The following is a 26,160-nucleotide window of genomic DNA, read 5'->3' on the forward strand; positions in this document are numbered from 1 at the left end:
CTCCGGCACGTTCACTTGATGGTTTTTATTGATGCTTTAAAACGGATGAGAAAGGAGGCGGCAAAATACAGGCGGCCCATGGGCGGCGAGTAGGTAAATCCGGCCCTGCTCAGAAGTATGGTATGCCTTTGATCAAAATTGAGTTGTGCGTGTTTTTTGGTAGTTGAAGGTAAGGTCTATCAGAATACCGAGCGATTTTGTCCTGGAAGTCATTTGACGCGGAGAAAACAGTGAATGGGATAAATGCATTTTTCGTTCAGAGGGGACACGGGATAAGTGTGACCTACCGTCACTTTAAGCCCAACTGCTAGCCTCAATTTGGCTCAACTGAGCTGAAAATTTTCAGAGACGTCCGTAGAGGTGTGAGACAAACATAGCTTGTAAATTTTGAATGTATTCGGAGCACTCTAGTCGAGTAAAATCTAGAACTTTAAACTCGTTTTTCTCGAAATAATAAGAACTGCACTTATGCGCCTTGTCCTCCAAGCCCCTCAATTAGAGAGACTGCTGCTATTTTGATGGTTATTTCACTGAAATTCCTCTCAAAGTGATCATTAGACTTTGCCCCCAAAGTTCCAATTATGCAATTTCATCTCTTACAATATGAAAGTAACATAGTGGGTGTAGATATTTTTGAGTTCTATCCAAAAATTCAAGCACAAGCAGAAATTTAGAAACATCAGGATAAATTTGCGCATCTTCTTACTTTGGTCATCTATGCACGATTGAACTGTGCTTTTGCAGCGCGGCAATCTGACTAGAATGCCTGGAAAGGAAGTGGACTTGTCTTCTTTGGTCGCTCTGAATCATGGGTCGCTAGCCCCTTGCAATGCTGCCGTGCTAAGGAAGAACGCTGTATGAGCCCTGAGACGTTGTCAAGTTTCCTCCAATAAAAACCGAATTTACTGGGAAAATTTTAAATATTATTTTCCAAAATTTCCAAACAATTTTGTACGCAATTTAATCTAAAATGTCTGAAAATTTCAAGGACAAATATTCATGAATGTTGTCAAAAATAATGTTTATCAAGGGATATTTGGCAACTCTCGAATGTTCATACGACGTTTCTTCCTTAGCACGGCAGAATGGTGAGGCAATGTAAAGTAATCTCGACAGTTGTTTGCGCTGGGGATCATCTTTTTCAACGGGATTCTCATTCATTACCACCGCGGCAACACTGTTTTTCCTGCATTCAAATCCATTGAAAATATCGATTCTAAGTGATGCAAGTTGCATCGCCAAAAATCGATTGTTTTACATACATTTAAATGGAGGAAAAACAGTGTTGCCAACTTTCAAGAATCGACATAGGGGCGTAACTAAACTTTTAGATATGAGCCCAGGAAAGCATTGAGTTATGTGGTTGACAAGGTTCGTCGCGAGGTGTTATGTTGCGACGTCCTAATGTCGGAAGGGTGATAACTAAGCAGGCCTTCCTTTTCTCGCAACCCGTAAACAACCCTACATTTCCCTCTCTACAAAATTGTAAAAGTGACTCATGAATATCTTCGAAATTTGATTTTTTTTTTTATGGTTATCATTGTTTAAAAGTCAGGCTTCGGTGCCTGAGACACAGAGTCCTGTTCCAAACGAAGCACCAAAAAATAAGTGCAACCTCCACTGCAGCCTCATTTCTTACGAAAGTATCCTACTTCATTGTCAAAAATCTTTCTACTTCCTAAAAATATTTCGTTTCGCACTAAAAAAGTAGACCTATAAGGCTTAATAATCCAAGAATCCAGGAAATACATTGTAAAATGGTTTTAATACAGCTTTGTCGATAAAAAAAAACCTCGGTAAATACATTTCGGTCTTAGATAAAAGCTGGTTTTAGCGACACGGTCGTGCAGAGTTTACATTTTTTGTACGCGCATAGACATTCTCATCGATGTAAAAAAACACAAGCTCCAACGATACTGTACAATCAAAATCAGTTTTGAAATCAAGAAGTTTATTTAGCTACATTTCGATGAAATTACCAGGTGCAAAAGAGGAAGTGAAAAATAATCCATTTTTTTATGCGGCTCTATACGGGTACAGTAATAACATTCAAACATTAAACACCATAAGTACAGAGGATCATTGAAAACTCTCAATGTTTCAAAACAATTTCAACCATCAAAGAGAATATTTTTTATCATCAATGTTTTCTCTTAATATAGGTCAGTCGGTGAGAGAGTACAAAAACTCACCGCATCATATTAAGAGGAAACTCAAGAACGAGAAAAAAGACCTGAAACATTCAGATCTCTGAAGCCGTGGTGAGGAAAAACGACGTATGAACATTCCAACGTTGCCGAATTCCCCGCGATAATACATTCATTTTCGAGGAAAAATATGAGGGGTTTTTCTTTAGATTGTCAGATACGCCAGAGAAAATTGCGTACAGAATTCTGTAAAATTTCAATGTAGGCAAAATCCATAATTCAACAGAAAATTCGTTTTTTATGAGGAATAATAAGACAACGTCCAGATATTCATACGACGTTTTCCCTTACGCACGGTGGTATGACGCAAGAGTGAAGCACCACGCCGAGTCTGAAGACGGTAGAAGAAATGGGGGGGGGGGACCTGCCGATAAGTTCGAATATCAAGTAGTTAAGTATGAGAGCCAGTTGAGGGACATTGAATGGACGTCCGAACCCGGTGGAGGTAATCAGACGTGAGTTTTACAAACCACATTGAAAGGATCTTGTTAATTTGAATTAGAAAAAAAGGAAAGATTTATACGACTGACTCGCCCCCCCCCCCCCATATGGTGTCCTGTTTGTGACGCAACGTTGCAAGCTGGTGCAAACGATGACGTGACAGCCATGCTTAATGTGACGTTTCAATGAGCAGCGCCCGGTGCACTCGCGTTTGTTCCAGCCATCGATGGCTCTTAGAAATGTCTAAAATCAGTCAAATACTTCCCTATTACCGCGCCGGCCTTATCTCCGATTGGAGATCGCCGTCAGGGACTCTTCGTTTGGTTTTGGAATTGACAATGCGTCCGAGGATTTTAAGAGTCCGGCAATGGCAGTGCTTTCAGGTTACTTGGAAAGCTTCAGCTGATCTGCCTATAAAAGTAATGATGTGGACTTTCGCTACAAAAAGTAATCTCACAGCGGTTTTCGGATTTTTAGACTTCAGGCTGCGTCATTTTCTTCATAAAATTGGACTGCATTTTGCAATTTGGAACTATAAATTCTGGCTCTTCTGGAGAAACACTTATGTGCATAAAGAAACTAATGGCACATACGTTGTTTTTAAACCGGGCTAGAATGTATAGTTCCAAATTGCAAAATGTAGTCCAATTCATCATCATCACATTAATCTCCCAGGACCAACGTCTCATTTAATAAAATTAAGAGAATCACAAAAAACCTTTTTTTTTTGGGGAGGGGGGGCAATAAGTATTTTATTTCCTACTCTTGGATTACGACTCAATAAAATTATGGTTACGATATCTGTACAAGGCAAAAAAGGAAAAATTAATTCGTGCCTTCTGCTGCTGGGTTTTAGCTGATTGTGAGTACTTTGGGGGTAGCAGTATTATTCCGCCTGAGTGCTGCGCTTGTTGATTAAAATGGACGCTCATTCGTACCAATTCTAATTTCTAAACTTTGGTTTTGTATCTAAAAAAAACAGCCACGAAAGAATGAGAAACATATCACTTAAATGTCCGTCCTGCCGAACCAAAGTGTGAATGAAAAGAAGTATGTAATGAAACAAATTGAAACATACACGATTTGGAAAGGAAGCGCGTAATGACGGCGCGGAGATACAACTATTTGAACTTAATGGATGTCCGTGTTGCATGTATGCAAAATTGAAGGCGCGATGGCGCGAGGCATGAACGCGCAATGCTCCCGCTACATGTTGCTGTGAATGTCGTTTTATCGAGAGAAATTAAAGCGCGGCAGAATCACGTTTCTCTATCTCGACGGAATGACACGCATCATGTCAATGAAACTAATGGAAAAAACACGACGGATGAAAAGGCAGCGCGTTATACGGCGCAGAGATACGACTATTTGAACTTAATGGATGTCCGTGTTGCATATATGCAAAATTGAAGGCGCGATGGCGCGAGGCGTGAACGCGCAATTCTCCCGCTACATGTTGCTGGTGATATGTCGTTCTTATTTGAGAGAAAATCAAAAGGCGGGCAGAATCACGTTTCTCCTATCCTCGACGGAATTGATCACGCATCATTTGGAGCTCCACAACAAATGAAACAAATGGAAAAAAAACACAAGACGGAAAATGAACAAAGGCAAGGAAGCGCGTTGATTACGGCGCAGAGATACAACTATTTGAACTTAATGGATGTCCGTGTTGCATGTATGCAAAATTGAAGGCGCGATGGCGCCAAGCGTGAACGCGCAATGATCCGCTCCATGTTGCTGGTGAAATGTCGTACTAATTTGAGAGAAAATTGAATCAGTGGGAACGAAAACACAGCAACTCGAAAAATTAAAATAATCAAGACGCACACATAACTGCATATTAGGTGAAGAAGTTAGTCTAAGAAAAAGATTTTGGTGCCGAAAAGCAAGTACTTAAGGAAACTTTAAATGTCCAAGTTGGCACAGACACGGTAACTTCAATGACCTTTATGAAAATTGTCTGTCCTTAGTGAAAAGAGAGCATTATCGAGGTACGAAGTTGGTGCGCTTTCGTTCTTCCTGATTCAATTGCAAAATGTAGTCCAATTTCTATAAAGGATAAATACCTACAATGATGCCACGTTTGATAGCGTCCAGTGGCGAGACGTGAACGATCGATTATCGATATTTCCTTATTCGCAACTATGGTAAATAATCGATTATTGAGGTGTTCGTTGCGGACACCCTACTTATCGATCCTTTCCCGTAAGTTTAAATGGCAGATCAATCTATACATCGCAAAGCACGCCAGGCCACTTATTATAGCGCCTATACTGCCGTGCTAAGGAAGAACGCCGTATGAACATCCGAGAGTTACCAAATTTACTTCGATAAAATGTTTAATTTTGCGAAAATTTATGAATATTTTTCCTTTAAATTTTCAGAATCTTTAGGTTTTGTGAACAAAATCATCTGACAAATAGGGAAGAAAATATTCATAAATTTACCAGAAAATTCGCGTTTTATGAAAAGAAATTTGGCAACACCTAAAGGTTCATACGGTGTTTTTCCTCAGCACGGCAGTATAGGGCGGAAGATGCTCAACCGAAATGAGAATCAAAGTGATACAGCCGCAGCCTCGCGCTGCGGAGACCGGCAAGAGACGGGCCCGGGGGCCGGACCACAACTCAGAGAGGCGACGCCGGCGTCTGCGCGGCGGCGGCACCTGCCGACGACCAACAACCAACAGCCGCGGGAGCTCTCGGCGGCGATCGAAGGGGGCGGAGCCGGCCGCCGCCCCTCCCCCACCCCCCGCCCCCCGCTCGCCCCGCCCGCGCCTCCCGGGAAAAAGCCGAGGAAAATAAAATCAAAACGCGCGGGGAGAGGAAAAGAAGAAAAAAGGGAGAAAACGTCTGCGCGGAAAAAAGTAAAAAGCGCGCGATGACAACGGGAGCGCACGCGCCAACCCTTGCCTCGCCCCTCGCGCGCTGTCCCGTGCGCCCCGGTTCCGCGGGCCAGTTTTTTCGGGATTTCCATTTTGGGCCGTAAATGCTCCGCCGCCACGCTCCGCGTTTTTATCCCGAGGGACTCCCGCGTCTCGCGCTCCCGATTATTGATCAGTCCGCGCGCGCCTCCTCGAACCGCGGCGTGCGCCAAGTTTTCGGGAAGGAGAAGAAGAAGAAGAGCGGTAATTAATCGAGTCGCCGTGCGTTTCCGGTTTGCTCGGCCGAACTCGACCGGTGTGAAATGCGCGTGACTTAACCTTCAATTTTTGAGATCAATCTTTCGGGCGCATCGTCGATCGAGTGGTCTGGGTTTCAGTGCTAAAAATTTCGATTTTTTTTCCTCTTTTTTTTCAGTGAATTACTACATTGAACTTGGCCAGTCTTCACTTCCGGTGTGAAATAAATGACTTAACCTCAAATGTCCGCGGAATAAATCTTCGAAGCGCATCGTCAGCCAATGATCTGAATATCAGTGCCGAAAATTTCGATTTTTTTTCCTTTTTTTCCCCTTACGGGATCAAACCGACGACATCGAACTTGGCCAGTTTTCGCTTCCGTTGTGAGATTAATGACTTAACCTCAAAGTTTGACGGAGTAAATCTTTGAATTGCAGTGATACGAAACAAGTGATCTAAATACCACTGATTAAAAATCCCGAAATTTTTTCTATAAGTCAAATTCACTATACCAAACTTGCCCGGTCGGTGTTGGGTGTAAAATACTTTAAACTTTACCTTCAGTGTTACAACTTTAAAGCACAAAATCTGAAGAATACTTAAAATTAAAGTGATCTGATCAAGTGTTTCCCTGCGCTCGCTTACGCTTTTACCGAGTTGTGAGAATTTTTATTTTTTTTTAATTTTTATTTTTTTACTTATTTGTCTATTCATTTGTTTTATTCTTTCACCGAAAAGTAACTCTTCCAACTTACGAAAGAAATTCCTCTCTTCGTGGTTTTATGACGGTCCTCGCGCGTACTTGTGGATAATTATTCCTAAAGAATGCGGTGCCCATCTTGAATCGCGGGCGTATTGCTAAACGGATCGAGTTTTTTTTTTCGAGTGTATGTTCGGTATTTTTGGCAGGCATGTCTTAACAATGGAATCCAACATGGACGCAAAAGTGCCCTGCTCTACCGCACGAGAGAATTCACTGTCACACCCCTGAAAAATTTAATGGTTTCTATTCCTCCGATGAAGGTAAATTTTTTGACGTGTCTTTTGCATGACCTCAACCCCTCTCGGAGAGCTGTTGAGCAAAATTGATTTTTATTACTTTTTCACCTCGAAAGTATGCTGAATCATGGTATGCATGCATAACCTTCAATGATCATCAGCTGTGTCATGGTGGTGAGGTAGAAAAATCCGGTGTACTTATGCATCATTGAAAATACAAGTATTCGAGTTATAGAATTATTGGTCATATTGAGCTGATTCCCTGTTGGCAAGGAGGGGGGGGGGGGGTGATAAAAGAAAGAAAATTGACGAAAACTCTCAGAAGAGAGTTACACATTTAAAATTAATAACTGGCTTAACTCTCTGATATTCTTAATTTAATATGTTCTTTCCAGAAAAGAACAAGCTTTATTTATGAATTAGCCATATTAAATGCATAGACGTATCTGCATACCATATGAAAGACGCACTTGTTCCCTATTGAAAACAACTGCATGATCCATTAACTTTGAACTTCTTCTTCCTTATCGTATGTAAAAGCTATCGTGGTAATTATAGTCAATTTATACATACGTACCTAGTTCAAACAATATATTTTAATGTGCGGAAAACATTTCGGCCGGATGATGAATTTTAACGTATTTACTAACAATGATTGATTGCATTATTCGCTCCTGCAATGGTAGGGGTAGCTAGTTACATATGACACTCCTTTTCCCATCCCTCTTATGGAGCAGGAGGTAGGGAGAGGAGAGCTTGTGAATGTCGCTCTGATTTTACACAGCTATGCGGTTTTTTAAATTTTACGATCTCGGTCCAAAGTAGGAGGTATAAATTTGAGATCACTGACCGTTATTATATTTTCTTTTTTCGATACCTTAAAGCATGTGAGAAATATCATAAATTTTTACCTCCGTCTCCTCTCAAAACAATTTTGTGGTAATTATCTGCAATTTAAAGATTTCTCACCTCAAATACAGGGGCGTGGATGCCCCAATAAAACAGCATTCCGCTTTACACTTTTTGCAAGTGGCGCTGAACTGAAGCTAACGAAAAAATACTCTAAATGTGTTATTACAAGAATTACTTTTTTTTATCATGTGCGAGTGTTCCTCTTCTTTGTATGTCTCCCACAAAATGTAGCGTACGATCCGGTGTGTATGACAAGGAAAACGCAATAATATTCGAAAAGAGGTAGAAGCAAATACTAAGTTAAATTCGTGTCGCTTCATAAAACCTTTTAGAAAATTTGAGGAAATAGAATGCATGTTATTCTATTGTTTTGGAAACCGTGGTCTCTACTGGAGTCGTTTCAGTATTGAAATAAATCTTCGTATACTGAAAGAAATCAGGGTTATGGTTACCACGAAGTACCTCTCGGGCGGCACCATTCATTTGTAGTAATATTAACAATTAATCAAGGTAATTATACGGGGAGCTTAAAACTATAATTGAAATTTTTTTTATATCCACGAGAAAGGCAATTTATTTGATGTTAACAATAATTCAAAGAAATTAATTTTCTTCAACCTGCATTGACAATGTTTTACGCAGGACATATGTACTAAAATCTTTTGACATCTTTTAAGGGCAAAAGAAGAAACATTTAAAGAAAAACTTTTAATTTTCATCTTCCTACACTTTTGGAAAATTTAAGAAACATCATTCGTTAATATTTCTACTCCGCTTTGAATTCGAACTCGGTTGAACTTGCAGAAGTAGTATCTTGCTGATACGCCATGGGCAAAACGGTGTTTCGCCTTCAATTCTTGAGATAGGCACATGCGGGGACTTAGGAGTCGCAATAGTGGTATCAAAATATCCGCAAGTACAGGAAGAACTATGCGAGCATGTGGGCATCGCAAAGAGGAACGCAAATGTCGATTTTTTTTCATTTAATTTTATTTATTTATTTTTTGTTTTGTGATTCAATGCTCTTTGGGCCAAATTTCAATGCACGAGAATGGCGTACAGAGAATAGTAAATGATTTGAAAAAAATTGATCATGGTTTTATAAAATAAGTAAAGTTGTATCACTTTACACCCTTTGCAGTTACTCGAATACACAATTTCTTTCTTCATCCTATTGAGAACAAAAGATTGATGCCATGATAAATTGAGGACTACAGATATTAAACCGAAAGCTATGACACATTTCTGTCATTCTTCATTCATTTAGAGGGTAAGTTGTATTCAATCATACTTTCCAGTTTATACGGGGGAAGAAAGAAAATAAATCAGACGTTGAATAATTTTGCGCGCTGCTCCACCGCAGTGTCATTAAGACTGACAGGTCATTTCATTCCAATACATGAATTTTAAACACAAAACGAGGTTTTGCTGCTCCGAAAGTAAATCAACTTTTGAATACATATCATGCACCATGAACGCCCCATGTCGTCTTTTTCCAAAACAAACTCTCCTCACATTCATTTGGGAAAGTTGTTGAAAGTAATTTACGTTGGCAAGAAAAAAAATTTTTAAAAAAACTTGCAGGCAATACTGGTATTAAATCGTGGCAAAGATAAGTGGACCGCGTTAAACAGAAAGGAACCAAGCCACATCAGCTGTTGCCAAATTTAACTGGGCAAATTAATATTTTACATGAAAACGGTTGTAGGGATTTTCTTGCAAATTTCAGTGAATTTTCTCCATAGTACGAGGCAAATTCCTTAAAATTTTCAAAGGAATCCGCACAAACGTTCTCTTGTAAAAAATTAAATTTCCCAATTAAATTTGGCAATATCTGATGTGGCTTGGTTCCTATCTGCTGAACGCGGTTCAAGTGTCGTGTGGTCTCTTCAAAATTTCACCACACCAGTTAAAATTACTTGCGTCTCTCCTCCTCAAATTTGACGAAACCGTACAATTAAATTTGGTGGTCTTTGCACTCTCCATCATTGTCGAATGATGAAGGCGAGAAGCGTAAGCTAGTATTGTGCGGATAATAACGACGTAAGAAAATAATGACCATCTAAATTCTGTCGAGTCACATTTATTAACTGACCGCAACTTTTGTGCACACAGGTAAAACCCAATACTCCTCAGCCATCTTTCTAGAGGGCATCCAAAATTGTAGAGGTCCACTAGAACCATCGAGTCAGTATGTTGCGCATGTAAAAAATAGACGAACTATACTATGAGTATGAGTAAATTATCAATATCTTGAATTTAAACATTGTAATTTTTTCTTCCTTCTTACAGAGATAAGGCGGTAAGCTCTGAACGATCCTTGAATTTGAAAAGAAACTGTATTCCACTCTTTCGACCCTTTAAAAGTTTGTCTGATTTTGGCATCTTGAATTATTGAATTGTTATTCTTTTCCGCGCCTGCTGAATATTCGACAATATATAGAATGGGAATTAACTGTGCATCAGTGAAAGTTTTAAAATTACAAACTGGAAGAAATAACAAAACAAGGAGAGTAAAAATTTTGCTTTTAGCATATTTCTAAGAATCTCTTCCAAAATTTTTCAAAATTTTTTCTTGAACAGTTTTGTTGTTTAGCAAAGCGTTTCTATGGATGTGGGTGTTTTCTTGGCAACAAGGTCAATTCGTGCAACACAAAAAAAAGAAGAGAAAAAAGGAAAATTATATACAAAATATAATGAAAAAGAAAAAAAACACTTCCTTGGTTGCGATGTTTCACAAGTTCTGCATGCCCACATTTTATCTTCTCTTCCGGAGGCATTATTTACCAGATATTCTGGCGAGAAATTTTACGAGTAAATTCTTGAAAAGGGTCATTCTTCGGAATTTTGATCGGAAGATAGCCGATCGTCTTTGAAAAGAGTGAATGCATAACAATAAATCTACAATATCACAGAATGTTCCATGAAACTGTCAGTATGCATTTTTTAACTCATCTTTCAAAATGTAAGCATTCACATAAGAACCCGTTCATTCCAAATTTAGTCGAAAAATTCGTTCACCTCTGCAGGATGACGACCTCTTCATTGGTAAGAAAAGTAAAAGTAAACAACCGAGGCAGAGATTGTAAAACTCCAAACAAACTGGATCCCCGCAACGAACGTGCGACTTCCGTTTTAGGCGGAAAAGCGGGCTCTCAGATGTCAAAAAGTTCCCACGAGGAACAGGTCATCAATTAAAGTTTAAAAGATTCTGTTCTGACCTCTTATGGAAACAAGTTTTGGTAAATTATTGTCTGAAGAGTGGCCGGGTCTGCAGCGAGGAAGAAGAGGAAACGAGAAAAAAATGAGACGAAACTTACTCAAAACCAGCCAAAGTATCTTCCGCCGAATCTGTCTGTCTCAGGCGAGAGAGCTAATCAATTCTTGATTGGCATGATAAATTAGGATCAATCAAACCGGTCATCCGTTTCATTCATCCTTTTCCCCGTCTCTGCATTCTCAGCAAATGCAGTCAAAGTGGCGTCAGAAAAGAGGCACCTTTTTTTATTCATTTTTATATCAAATTGTACTTCATATTTTACCCTACGATGAAGCAGCGGACAGAATGACGATACACTATGACACATCCAAGGCTAAAGTTCGAAACCACCGAAGTCCGTTCGTGGCGTTGCAGACTGCCGGTCATACTTTTTTTTCTTTTTTTTTAATAAATTAAAAAATAATATGGGACGAGGAATAAGCAGAGGTCATTTTCTCACTCACAATTAAACAAATCTTCAAAAACTTGACCACATACTTTTTAAGCAAAACTTATCTCAAATGAAACATAACATAAAAAGGGGTGCAGAGCAACCATATTAATTTCTCTTCATTGTTTTCCCTTCTGAAGTGTTCTGGCACGGTCAATTTTTAGTGGCGTGGTGTGCTTAGCGATATATCGATTGATCTGCCATTTAAACCTATGAAAAAGGATCGATTGACAGGATGTTTGCAACGAAAACCTTTATAATCGATTCTTTACCACAGCTTCAAATGAGGAATTATCGATAATCGATCATTCACGCCTCGCCACTGTCCCACTTATTATGGACAACGCTGAGCGAAGAAGTAACCATCCACCGCGGGCCCAGTCTCTATACGATGACATGCTGTTATCGTTTATCGTGAAATTAGTATTAAGTGCGAACTCGAGAACACGATATTTAATTAAATTATTGCAACGGCGAAACACGTGGATTGCGTGCGAGGATCAGCAGGCGGCGATCGGACCATTGCCATGATTCGCGTAGCCCAGCCACTTTCCTGTTGGTAACTATGGATTTTTTTGTGACTTTGGCAACGCTGCACGATCGTGCTCGAGCACCGAAGCTGCCGTCCGGAGTTTTTACACGAGCGGGGCGAGCAGAAAAAATACGGCGAGCAAACTGCAACTAACAACCTAACGAAGAAATAAACCAAACAGCAACCGGGAACAACGCGCCGGGTCGGCAGTTATTCGTGGCAAATGTCTTCATCCGCTTTTTTCCGATTATTACCTGCGATTGCCCGCGAAAATGCGTCGATTATTATGCTTTCATATACAGCGGCGTGACGTGTTTTGCGATATATCGATTGATCTGCCATTTGAACTAATGGAAAAATATCAATATGCAGGGCAGGGCCGGATTTACCTTCTTGCCGCCCATGGGCCGCCTGTATTTTGCCGCCCCATCATCTCATTCGTTTTGAAACATCCATAGAAACCATCAGGTGAACATGCCGGAGGAGGAGGGGTACATAAGACGCGTTTACTTGCGTTTGGCACATTTTTTGTGAAAGCCCTGTCAACACTAGCATAAGTTCACGGAACTTTGCTCGAAAATTAAGTTCCGTAAACCTATCTCTGTGTAGACGATGCCTTTCATTTATAAGAAAAGAACGAAAAAATTATGAATAAGAATAAACATGAATGTGGTCTAATGATCTTAATTTCCGCCACCGCGCCAACCGCACTGTGTTTGGCGCAATGCGTGAAGTATTCATAGAGTCTTGTAGGCGCTAATATGTGTTTCACGCTGACCGCTGCTGACCAAGTGGCCGCACTGTTTTTGACGCAATGCGTGAAGTATTCATAGAGTCTTGTAGGCGCTAATATGTGTTTCATGCTGACCGGTGCGCCGATAGGGCTTCTCCTTTCCATCTCAAGTTCTCGCCATCATTGTTCTCTGCGCCGCGCCGTTGCCGCTCCAGGCCAAATTGCGTGTTTGGTTTCTCTCTCAACTAGACTAATGAAAGGCGCTGTCTCTTGTATCACCGAAAGACGAACAAATTAGAAATTACTATAATTTAACTCTCAGGATATGACGGAATTTTTCGCCTTTCCTCATTTGTGATTTTTTTTTTTTTTTCTGAATCAGATTTTTTTCTTAGTACCTACATTTGAGAAAATTACAACATTTGCCGCCCCCTAAATTTGCCGCCATGGGCCGCGGCCCATGTGGCCACCCCCTTAATCCGGCCCTGCGAACACTTTCGTTGCGAACACCCTGCTTTGCTATAGCTTCAAATGAAGATTATAGATAATCGATCATTCATGCCTCGCCAATGATTCATATCGCTCAAATGAGGGAGAATGTCAGGTCAGGATATGACTCAGCCTTCAGTCGGAATTAGTTTTTAAAATTTTAGAACGGCTTGAAACTTATTTCCGGTGTAGGTGCTGCTGGAAAGCACTCATCAGATTTTCAGAAACCAAATTTTCCGATGCAAAATCTATTTTCCAGAATATTGTCGCGTGATCTAGGAAATCAAGGTCATTTCTGCGTTCAGCAGCCGAAAGTACTTTTCGAAACACGTGCTGCGAATAAAAAAACCATCTCAGCTAGTCGCATTAATACGATCATACGGTATAATGGATTTTCCGATCAAATGGTTTTTAATCTGTCCATCTACTCTCATGTAAAACTGATCCATTTTTCTTCCATCTGAGGGACGGAAAAATCATTTGACGAGGGTCAGACTGGTGGAAGAAGGCTCGGATCGCGTGATTCTCTAAAGGGCTCGGGTACTCCACCAGGAGGGGAGGAGGGGGGCTGGCGGTATAGAAAAACCCCCGGAGGACATAGTCCGGAGGCTCTCTAGATTAATATTCAAAAAATCTTCAACCGTTAGACGTAAACTTCGACGAGAAATATGAGTACGTCCCGAAACCTGAAAAAGCGAGAATAATTTTTTGGCGTCGGGAAAAACATTGAGAAACAACTTATAGTACATCTGACTTGAGCTTTGTAACACGAACACGAGCTACCTCGTGCCAGAATAACGTTTTCATTTCTCAGATATCACGATTGCTCGAGGATGAACTCAGGAAGTAAGGTGACTTTACCTCACTGTCGGTTCGCCTTCAGTTTTCAGTGTAGGCAACCTGAGCTCCCACGTGGTCGAATAGTGGTATCGCTCTCAGACGTCACGATTGCTCGTAGAAGAACCCAGAAATAATTACGTTACGTATTACGTTACCTAACGTATTACGTTAAAAGCACTAAGGATGAAATCGTGAAGAATAGAAAAGGCTTTTACTTGTAGTGCTGAAAATTTTAAATAATCACCTAATATGAAAATTCGGAATTTTAGGGGGCAATTTTTAGGGACCGCGTTGGCGCAGAGCCTTCATTTTTTAGGCGCCGTGGCCGATTTTTTAGACGCGTTTGGCGCGTTGGCGCCTGTAAGTTTCGAACACTGACCCATACGTATTGCTCACGGAAAAAATGTATCATTCATGTCAATCCGTTTCATTTTCACGTGGAAAAGGATGATCTACAGTGCGCTTCAGATTCGGCAATTCATTATGATTGTAGATCGCAAAAGTGAGGCAGCGAGCGCGTGGAATAAAATCATTACGAACAAATTACATCATTAAACAGGCGAGAGCTTAAATTTTTAGGAGAGGAGAGGTGTGAAAACACAGGGTAAATCCGTATCCAGCGGTGTTGGCCTGTTCGCGTACACCGAGTGGTCTGATGAAACGGAATAATTTGCCATTTGTTAACGCTTGATGAGCACAGTGATGAGAAGGTTCATGTTTGACCCAAACGCCTACTCGCGCCAAACTCGCTCGAGCGCCAACCAAAGCAAACTCTTAGCTTCACCTGTTGTCAAACTTCACCCTTAGAATTTGTATCGGAAAGAAATTTGAAATGAAAATTTGAAAGGATTGTACCTCGTGGCAACATTACACGGGTATCACATGCCGGCCATGTCGAGGTTTGCCATATTTCTTCCAGCTACGTTGATAAGGTAAAGAGTAGAGATGCAATATAAGTTTTCTGTGCACTGGAAAAAAAACACATTGGATCTAGAGTCAAGACTCTTAAAAACATTGACAAGAAAAAATACTCTTGATTTAATCGGATTTTTGCTTAAATCAAGAACCAAGCCTCTTAATTTGAGCGGATTTCCCTTTGATTTAAGCAAAAATCTGATTGAATCAAGAGTATTTTTTCTTGTCAATGTTTTCAAGAGTCTGGACTCTAGATCCAATGTGTTTTTTTCTTTCCAGTGTGGGAAAGCTTCATTTGTTTCATAGAATGTTGGTCTGAGTTTTGCAACCCGGAATAAAAAAGAAATACTTCGACAATGAGCACTAAAATTCTATTTATGTCAACTGTCTCTCTTTTCCCTCGAGAATTCAGAACAAACTTATAACTATTTTTAAACGGTCCACGGCCTCCTTAGTGATTCGCAAAAGTTTCACAAATTTTATCGTGACCATCAATAGGTACATCTGAGATTCTGGAAGGGCAAGGCGCATGAATGCAGATTTTGCGACTTCAAAAGATTCGTGTTTTAAGTATGAAAATTGCATGGAGTCTGACGAAAAGAAAATCGAGACGCACTTTTTGATGCTTACATTTTGATTTTAGAGGTGAGTTTTCCCCAGATTATGACTAAAAACTAGTTTCAGTTGAAATTATCATCATCTCGATTTATTTATTAACTGAAATTATGCACCTTGTCCTCCACACCTCTTATACAATGCATCGTAGGTGTATCCTGTGCGTGTAGCAATTGTAGCATAGGTACCTATGCGCAAAGCATAGGTACGTTAACGAGTGACTCGGTAACCTAGACGTGCAACGTGCAACATTGCCGAGCAGATGATCTGGAAAATGACAACCGAGGGAGGAGTGACGTCGTGCGCTTTTTTTTTGCATTTGGTCTCTACAAGTGCCCTTTCTCTTTAAATATTTGAAATATGACACAGGAAAACTGCCCTTTCCGGACACGAAAAGTCCGCTGGAGGTTTTGCCGCGTACAGCAACCATAGGGGCACACCCTGGTTCTTTCATAAGATTCAGCGCAACAAGCCTTATCCGATGGAAGTGAGATTTTCTCGGAAGCTATCGATGACCGAGAATTAATTTCACATTTCCTCCATAACAATTTGATAACACTGTTTTGTTCCGGTGTGCTGACGGTAAAAAATGGGAGCCGGGAGGAGGAGGAGGCTTATGCATTTTCATGTTGCATTAAAACTCGGCTGTTATCTTGTCCTAATGAATAAAAAATGCAATTCATAATGATCCGGTCCCCGCTCAATTAGCTGTATTATCATGTTCACGCTTTGAGAGCTTCTCTAATAAAGCCAATGCTGCGCTTCGGAAAGTGTTACATTGTGCTCGTCGCGAGACTTCGATGGCACGGATCTCAGTGGCGCGGCGTGCTTTGCAGTATATCGATTGATCTGCCATTCAAATCAATGGAAAAGGATCGATTACCAAGGTGTTCGCAACGAGCACCTTAATAATCGATTTTTTACTACGGTTTCAAACGGAGAAATATCAGTAATCGATCATTCTTGCCACGCCACTGACAGATCTACTGTGTGTCGACCGGTCAAAACAATCGCTCTCAATCGGACTGCATTTTGCAATTTGGAACTATAAATTCTAGCCCGGTTTAAAAACGATGTATGTGCCATTGGTTTCCCTATGCACGTAAGTGTTTTTCCAGAAGAGCCAGAATTTATAGTTCCAAATTGCAAAATGCTGTCCAATTCGTCGTCTCCCCTACCAAGGAACATAACTACATTTAAAGGTTGCCAAATTGACTCAATCAATACATTTATTTTGCAAAAATGCTAGTATGCAATTTTCATCCAAAATTTTTCAGATTTTTTCCTGAAATCTGAGGAAAAATCAGTGAAAGTTTCAGCGAGGAATTCCCGAGATCTCCCAGTTAATATACAATTTGCAAGGGGAATTTGGCAACATTGAAATATAGTTGCGTTCTTTCGTGAGGGAAACAGGGAATTGATCCACTATCAGAATGAACGGATTTTGAGCAACAAGACGACTACACCGGAAGTAAACGAATATCCACAAATGCAGTTAAAAATGTCCGTGTCTATGGTGCGTTCTTGTCTTGTTTGTGTCTGCATTCTTCCTCGAGCATTCGTGACATCTGAGAGCGATACCAGATACCACTATTCGGCCACGTTGGAGCTCGGGTTGCCTACACTGAAAACTGAAGGCGAACTGACAGTTTTGTAAAGTCACCTCTCAACACGCTACTAGAGAAAAGAGACCTTCCACTGACCTCTTGGAGACAGGTGGAAACTTTTACTCTCGGGGTCATAGCACTTCCTTTCGGCCAATTATGAGGGAGCACTAGTCAACACCTTCGACTGTTGACCCACCAACTAGGTGAATGATGAGCCTCGGGTGACGTCATGAGCCGAACAAATTTCTCGAACTCGAGTTTGTTTGCGAAACGAAATTCCCAACATTTTGTTAACCATCCACCTAGTAGGTAGGTCAATACTGCCTTGCTAAGGCGAAGAACGCCGTATAAACATTCGAAAGTTGCCAAATTTCCCTGGATAAAACCTGTATTTTTGAGGGTATTTACTCACATTTTTCCTTGATATTTTCATATATTTTAGATCATATTACTAACAAAATTCTTCAAAAAACTTAAAGAAAAATATTTACAAATTTTCCCCGAAATCCATGTGTTATTGAAGGACATCTGGCAACGCCTGGAGGCTCATACGGCGTTTTTCCTTAGCACGGTAGGATATTTGAATAATGGAGTCCTGGAAGTAAAAGCTTCCACCATTGCCAAGATACCAGTGGGGAGTCTTCTGTCTCTGCACGCCACACTCGATCCTTTTAACCGATTTTTTTCCATTCGGAGAAAACAATACCATAAAAAATCACGTACGAGCGTGATTGTTGATGTTTTTGGCGATGGATTTGATAGAAATATACGTCCAGTATATTGGCAAATCCTGCTTTACGCATTGATAAAACTGCACAGAAAAAATGGGTCAAGTAGTCTTTACACCTTATGTCATGACCCAAGTCGTAAGACGTAACCTTTCATACGTTATGTAAATCAAACCAATACATTGTCATCAGAGCTTTATCTACGCGATTTAAGTATCTACCAGGAACAGCCTTTGTTCACTATTCTGCCGTGCAAAGGAGGAACGTCGTACGAACATTCGAAAGTTGCCAAATTTCTCCGGATAAAACATACACTGTTAAAAATTATTCTGGCCTGAGTGGCCTGAGTGAAATATTGTGGAGCTATCCTGCCTGGAGCATCGAGTGACAAAATTTTGCGGTGAGTTAGATAGCTCGCTCTGGCATGGGAAGCTCCTTGTAGCATGCTACAAGGAGCTTCCCATGCCAGAGCGAGCTATCTAACTCACCGCAAAATTTTGTCACTCGATGCTCCAGGCAGGATAGCTCCAGGAAAGACAGCTATATGCTCGGGACAGATACTTTCCACTCAGATTTTTGATACTTAAGAAGAAACAGAGCTATAATTTTCTGCGCATCATCAACGCGCATTGGCCGTTACAATCTCATTCTGGAATTCACGACTGCGACGGCGTCAGTCTCCAGCCAGTGGCTTTTGCGTGAACAGTGATTAGTTGCGACTCGTGAAGGTGTACAGCAAATTAAATATTGTTTGAAGGCTTTCCAGGATAATACCCCATGGATCCCATACCAAAGTGTTCGCTGAGTTCCTAACACGACGGAAAATAAAAATTCGTCCTAGTAGAATAGCCTACCTCCAGGAATTTTGAAAACGCCGGTAAGGGCAGCAGTTTTATGAAACTAGGTTTAAGAGGAAAAATACATATTTCGTACCATTATACTGCAAAATTGTATCTCTTTCTCTTTTATCGCTTCATTCCTTATCGCTTGTTGATTTGCATGTGCATGGTAGTTTATTTAGATTATTCCCTATTTAAAACCATCATGTTGCTCCCATTAATGTATTATTTGCTTTTAGTTGTACTTCCTTGTCAAGTATCTGTAGTTTCCTTGGTGAAGGTTCGTTATGCGTCTGGAGATGGCACTGTATGCCGAAAAACCTCAGGTGTATTGAATAAAATTTTGCAGTATAATTCTACGAAATTGTCATTTATTCTTTTTAGCTCGTATGATACTTTTGGGCATCAAAGCCTGATTATACGGGTATGGCGTGGCGTCCAGTAAAGTTAGAATTCTGTTATCGTGTATATTTGTTTTTTAAGCTTACACTGAATTTATGTTCACAAAATACTTAATATCTACAAAACTTTTCTTTGTCTAAAAGCGTTTTCGAAATTACTGGAGACAGCTGTTCAGCTATGACAAATATTGATTTTCCGTAGCGTGTTTGCAACTCAAAAAACACTTTGGCTCCGAATTTGTGGGATATTGGCCCGAAAGTTCCTCAAACATGATTTGATTTGCAGTACAACTTCACATCTTTTCAAAAAAAAAAAGAACATACATTGCAGTTACAGGTGGAAGGGAAAGGCAGAAGAGGGAGGGAGGAGAGGGAGGGAGGAGAAGGAGGGGAGGAGAGGGAGGGGAGGAGAGGGAGGGAGGAGGGAGGGAGGAGAGGGAGGGGAGGAGAGGGAGGGGAGGAGAGGGGGGAACGGATCGGGGTATGAGACGGATGCCAGGGGTAAGGGGAGGGCAGTCGCCAGCGACGCAGCCCGTCCTTATGCCTGAGTTACTTTAGCTCAGCATTTCCGTACTTACGTCGGAGATTTTCAACTCCGTGGAAATTGGCCCTGAGCGATGAGTGACTTCCGAGCGACTTCCTTATATAGGTCGTGCTCTGAGCTAATTTTTTTTAACAGTGTATATTTCTTAGGAAAGATATGCATATTTTTCCGTGAAATTTTCAGATGTTTTAGATCAAATTGCGAACAAAAGTATCTGAAAAATTTGACAAAAATTATTAACAAATTTTCCAGTCCATTCGGCTTGTATTAAAGGAGCTCTGGCAACGTGTAAAGGCTCATAGGTATGTCGTTTTTCCTTAGCAGGGCTGTATTCAAAGGAGAATGTGATTTTATGGAGGTCGCCGGGACGTAAGTACTTTCATCAATGGGTAAAAACGAGAACGACTATAAAAATAAAACCGCTTTGCAACAAGAACAACACCTAGCGCCACTCGCATTCGACTTCGACCGAAAAATAAAATGAAATAAATTAAAAGCGTAAAAAAAATATCGTCTGGATAGGCAAGAATGTCCGGAGCGACACTTATAAAATATAAAACGGCGATGCTCGACATCAGCTTTGAGAGGACAAAAGCCGAACGTTTTCTCTAAAATACAAAACCACGTATGTACACGAGAATTGCGACTGGAGTTGTGTGGTTTTTACTCGAGTGCGAGCGACGGCCGGATAAACGGGCGACTACGGTTACGCATTTACTAATTGTTCGTCAAAATGGATCCCCGACGCGATGCGATTGGTGAAAAAAAAAATGAAATGAGAGGATAAAAAGAGATATGAAAAATATTTTATGGACAGCTGGAAGCGAGGAGTCGTAGGAGGAATGTAGTCGCGAGGCTGAGAGGATGTGGGAATCTGATTGGTGCGTCGTCGGAGAAGGAGAGGATTTTTCGGATAGATTCTCGAAATCCTCGAGATTTGTGCTGCTCCACCGACCCGGCGCCCGGGTCTGAGTTATGGTGAACTTGCAGTCGATCCGTCGCACGGTGGGCTAGGATGCAGTTCTCGTATGCAGCAAAATTAAAGAAAGTCAATATCGACGTAAAGTGTTGCGAGGAAGACAATGGAGCACTAGTTATATAAAAATTTGGTCCATTCTGCGCACATACGAGAATAAACAGAGAATTCCCAATTTCTAGAGCACAAGGCAGAGAATTCCAGAATTCGTGGTCCTCTAAATAATCGATGCCCGTATTTTCTGTTGATACTTACTGTCTCAATGACTCTTCTCGTTGAATTTACGTAGGAAGATGCAAGGAATAGAGTTCCCGTATAGTATTTACAATATTTCGAAATTAATGTTAGTTTTTAAAAAAAAAATGATAAAAAAGCATATTAAAAAAAATCCAAGTTTTTGATTTCCGTAAACGAAGTTTTTTTTTAACTATGGGACGTATCAACTAAACTAATCCGATCATTTAGGTTCTATTATTCATCCGAGGAGCTGAGGAAATTTTAAACACTACAAATCACATCTGTAATTTTTGCGTTTTTTGCCTATACGCTGGAGTAAGCACTCGTTCCCCACCACAAAAAAAAAAAAAAAAAAAAAAAAAAAAAAAAAAAATTGGAAGTAAGTCATAATTTTTATTTTACTAGCCATAACTACTTAACAGAATAGCAGTGCCAGTGTCAAAATCGACGGGTCGAAGTTTGATGTAATCAACCGTGAGACATTTGTACACGACATGCGCAAGATGTAAATCCGTAAATTGAAATCAGTGGCAATTTATTCAGGTTGGCAGTACTATTTTTCTCCCATTTCAGTGTATGTAAAACAATAGATTCGAAATACGGCAGAATCAATGTTTACAATGGATTTAAATGCAGCTAAAACAGTGTTGCCAACTTCCGAGAATCGTTGCCGATTGAAAAAAATATGCTGCTCGGAGTGTGTTCTATAGCCTACCTCAAAAATTGAAGGCGAAATAGTAATTTCCGCAGCTTTACACTCCCTTCATGTCGAGTCTGTCTCCTCAAAACAGAAAGCATCGCCTCGCCTCTTTGGATACCGTTAATATGAAGACACTGTGCGACGTTGTGACAGAGAATGAGGTTAGAGAGGCAGTTCCCACAGATCATGTTACTGCCGAGTTAATTAAGAGTGTGAACTTAGGAAAGCGCTCGTAACCTGTCGTCTGTCGCATCGGACCCGACCAGTCACCTTGGTGCGGAGCATCGCTCGATTCTCGATTTCGGTAGTCGCGTCCTGTCTGTCATTTGTCCTCGCGACAGCGTCGCTTCATGCGGGAGCCCCTACATTCCTGCAATATAGGCAACCTCCTTCACATCAAAATTCTCGAGACTTGGACGATATGGATCACTGTGATTACTGTGCCCCGATTATTGAAACTATGTCGACCTGATGAGACAAGACATAGCCCTATCTTATTAACCATGAAATAAATCGCAATAGAGAATTAGTAGGTGTCTTAAATTTTGTGATTTTCATCTTTGAACTGATATTACTAGGAAAATTGAGTGCGAGGACATCCTTGGTTTCTAAATTGAACAATTATTGGAGAAAATATGACAACAAAACCTAATCCGCTGAAATACGTGTGTTTAAATGAAAAATGCCGCCAGATGACGTCATAAGGCGGCGCATTTTCTCACTTTTAAACATATTTCTCTCCAATTTCTCATTTCAGAAAAAAATTATGAAAAATACTGCGAACTCAGCTTATTAAGCACTTGCAGATGAAGCGGTGCAATTTTTGTGTGCAAATCCTCCATTAGTAGGTTAATGCATGCCGGTCCCCCAATTTCAACCCTGCAATTTCTGTTCGAAATTATTCTGATTTTTCCTTGTGATCGAAAGAAAAAGCAGTAAAATTTTCAGTTGTTAAACAACGTGTTTAGTAGGAGTGCGTTCTGCAACTAATTTTTAAGTCTGCACGGAGAAAAAAACTTCGTGAGTGGGACCCGAAGTTGAGGTCGTATGGATCTGTGAAGTTTTCGGATCGCGCATCCTAAAACTTGAGGTCCAGCTGCCGAACTTCGGGTCAAACTTCTGAAGTACCTCAGTATATACCGAAGTACTTCACGCGTGTGAACCGAACCCTTCGGTAAGTACCGGAGTACCTCAGATGTTTGACCCGAAGTTCGGCAGCTGGGCCTCAAGTTTTCGGATGCGCGATCCGAAAACTTCAGAGATCCATACGACCTCAACTTCGGGTCCCACGCACGAAGTTTTTCTGCGTGCGGTAAACTTTCTTCGGCAGTTTTTGTACCTCCAAAATTACTTGCATGTCCATACTCTCCCTAAATATGTACGCGGAGAAAGAAACTTTGTGCATGCGACCCAAAGTTGAGGTCATCTGAATCTCTGAAGTTTTCTGATGACACATCCAAAAACTTGAGGTCGAGCTGCCGAAGTTCGGGTCAGACATCCAGGCACTTCGGTATGCACCGGAGTACTTCAGATATGTGACCCGAACTTCGGCAGCTGGACCTCAAGTTTTTAGATACGTGATACGAAAACTTCAGAGATCCATATGACCTCAACTTCGGGTCCCACGCACGATGCTTTTTTCTCCGTGTACTTTAGCATGCAAGAGTTCTATGGTATGTACCCGTGTATACCTGGAAATGATGGATGGGTTTGATGTTGCAGGAGGAGAGCGTGGGGCTGCGGAGCTGAGCCGGGGGCGGCGATAGGATGTGAAGTCGAGGAATGCTGAAAGATCAGCACGAAGGATCAGCGAGCCCGGGTCCATCACCGACGGTCGTGTGTGCAGGATGTGAGCAGCGGATCGTGGAGCGATTCTACTTGCTGGCCGCCGATCGGCAGTGGCACGTCGCTTGTCTCCAGTGCTCCCAGTGCAAACTCCCCCTCGACGCCCAACTCACCTGCTTCTCCAGACACGGGAATATCTACTGCAAGGATGACTACTACAGGTGCTTACCCCTTGAGTCCCTGCATAGAGTCCCTTTATACTGAGAGTCAAGACAATGTGAGTCAGTGTTCGAAACTCACAGGCGCCAACGCGCCAAATGCGCCTAAGAAATCGGTCATGGCGCCTAAAAAATGAAGGCTCTGCACCAACGTGGCCCCTAAAAATTGCCCCCTGAAAATCTGAATTTTCATATCAGGTGATTTTTCCAAATTTTCAGCACTACAAGTGAAAGTTCTTTCTATTCCTCACGATTTCATCCTCTGTGCTTTCGTCTCACCCTAGATACAGGTACTTACTAGTTCTGTTACGAAGACATCTTGCATCTAACTTTTCATTAAATGCGCCGTAATATATGGGCAAAAAGTCAATTTGGCCCCTAAAAAATCTTCAATGGCGCCTAAAAATCGGGTTTCATGCGCCACTTGGCTCCTATAACTCAAAGGTGAGTTTCGAACACTGATTACATCATAGCACTATGAGCTTTCGACCCCTTAAATTTTCATTTTTTGTCGCGGTTCGTTCCACTGTCTCACCGGGTCAAGCGGTCCAGCGTGTGATTGCGGCAATAGCGACTCTCCATAGCCGAGTTTACTAAGCCATGGAAAACAAACCAAGGGAACAATCTAGTCCACAGGTTCATTCCGCCGGCAGCAACCACACTTAAAGAGCAAATCTCTTCTTTCCCAAGCGAGTTGCGTTGTTTCCGCAAACGCCGCCCTATTCGGGGGCGGACGAGATTCAAATTAGACGAGCCGGCTTAGGCTGCGATGCGCCGAGGGGTGGGAACTTGACTCAGGTAATCGTGCATCACGGCCTGTCAGATTTGATAGCGACACCGCAGCCCGGCGCAGCGGCCGTGAAGCGGGGCCCCCGGGCGAAAACAATGCTCGGACAATGAGATTAAAGCTCGTTGTATGGAGAGTCATACTGAGAGGACGTGTGCGCCGTGCGCGGCCCCTGCCTGCGTGACGCTTGATTTTTTGAAAGGGAGCCCTCTCATCTCATCTCGCCAACGCTGGGCAGGGGCACTTCTCTTGAAAGGAGGAGTCACGCGCTACTCCTCTCTTTTGCTCCTTACTTCCTCCTCCCTCTTGTCTCGGCTGCTCCCGGGGAAAAATCCTCGGGAATTTTCCACCCCTTTTTCTCATGCCTGCGCTTAAAGAAAAAAGGGGTGTTCGCATTTCGGTCACCTTGGAATCCTTGGATTTTTTTGATGACGTAGACCGATACGGAGGATTTTTATCATATATTTTCTTAGAAATGGTGTAGTTTATACGAAAAAGTATTTATATATATACAGTATTTGAAATTATATCATAAGTTGATTTAAGCAAAAACATTGATTTAAGTAAGGCTCTTTTGCTCCTTACCTCCTCCTCCCTCTTGTCTCGGCTGCTCCCGGGAAAAATCCTCGGGAATTTTCCACCCCTTTTTCTCATGCCTGCGCTTAAAGAAAAAAGGGGTGTTCGCATTTCGGTCACCTTGGAATCCTTGGATTTTTTTGATGACGTAGACCGATACGGAGGATTTTTATCATATATTTTCTTAGAAATGGTGTAGTTTATACGAAAAAGTATTTATATATATACAGTATTTGAAATTATATCATAAGTTGATTTAAGCAAAAACATTGATTTAAGTAAGGCTCTTTTGCTCCTTACCTCCTCCTCCCTCTTGTCTCGGCTGCTCCCGGGAAAAATCCTCGGGAATTTTCCACCCCTTTTTCTCATGCCTGCACATAAAGAAAAAAACGAGGTGTTTGCATTTCGGGCATCTTGGACTTTTTTGATGACGTAGGTCGTTATGGACGATTTGGATCATCGATATTCTTAAAAATGGTGTAGTTTACGGAACAAAGTCATTCTGTATGGACAGCGTCAAGAGGAAGGAACCAAGCCACATCAGCTTTTGCCAAATTTAATTGGGCAATATAAATTTTTACATCAAAACCGTTGTGCGGGTTCTCGTGCAAATTTCAGTAGATTTTCTCCCCAGTACGAAGAAATTCCTTGAAATTTCAAAGGAATCTACCCAAACGCTCTCTTGTAAAAAATTAAATTGCCCAGTTAATTTTGGCAAAAACTGATGTGGCTGGGTTCCTTTCTGTTAAACGCGGTCCACATAAAGTGTTTGAAATTATATCATGAGTTGATTTAAGCAGAAATTCGGACTACGCAGTCTATTTTTCAAACTTCGAATTCCGGATTTTGCTGGAGTACTTGTACCGACTACGCCACGGGGTGCACAATCCTCAAGATACACGCCTCCTTTTTTTGCCTTCGTCATTTCTTGTGATTTCAAGAAAATTGGCCGCGGGCTCGGCTTATAAACGCCTACCTACCACGCAAACTAGGGACTTTAAAGAGGCTGAAAGGCCGATTAAGGATGACCTACAAATGGACGTATTTTTGCCAAACAGAACTATGTGCATTATAACGTGAGTCCTGTGATGCATATAATCTTAAGGGCCTCAGGGCTCATGTCCTAATACACATAGTTCCGTTTGATAGAAATACGTAGAAATACGACCCGCTACACAGTGGATCGAATCAGTAGGAAAGGTCGGACAAAATTTGGAAACTTAAAAACTTTACAAGTGGTTCCAT

At 41.3% G+C, this 26,160-nt stretch overlaps 1 protein-coding gene across 2 annotated transcripts in view; it reads left to right on the forward strand.

Moving 5' to 3' along the window:
* Window positions 1-26,160, forward strand: part of LOC109034942 (LIM/homeobox protein Lhx9) — a 93,759-nt gene that overhangs the window by 39,259 nt on the left and 28,340 nt on the right. The window contains exons 1-2 of one of the 2 annotated variants that reach the window (XM_019048373.2): window positions 5,568-6,795; window positions 23,272-23,555. In XM_019048373.2, the coding sequence (XP_018903918.2) occupies window positions 23,332-23,555 (224 nt within the window). In that variant the 5' untranslated portion in view covers window positions 5,568-6,795; window positions 23,272-23,331. Of the gene's footprint in view, window positions 1-5,567; window positions 6,796-23,271; window positions 23,556-26,160 lie in introns of those variants that run through there. The other variant, XM_072300247.1, reaches the window with a different exon arrangement.

Source organism: Bemisia tabaci, chromosome 5 (assembly GCF_918797505.1).
Source record: "Bemisia tabaci chromosome 5, PGI_BMITA_v3".
NCBI lineage: Eukaryota > Metazoa > Arthropoda > Insecta > Hemiptera > Aleyrodidae > Bemisia > Bemisia tabaci.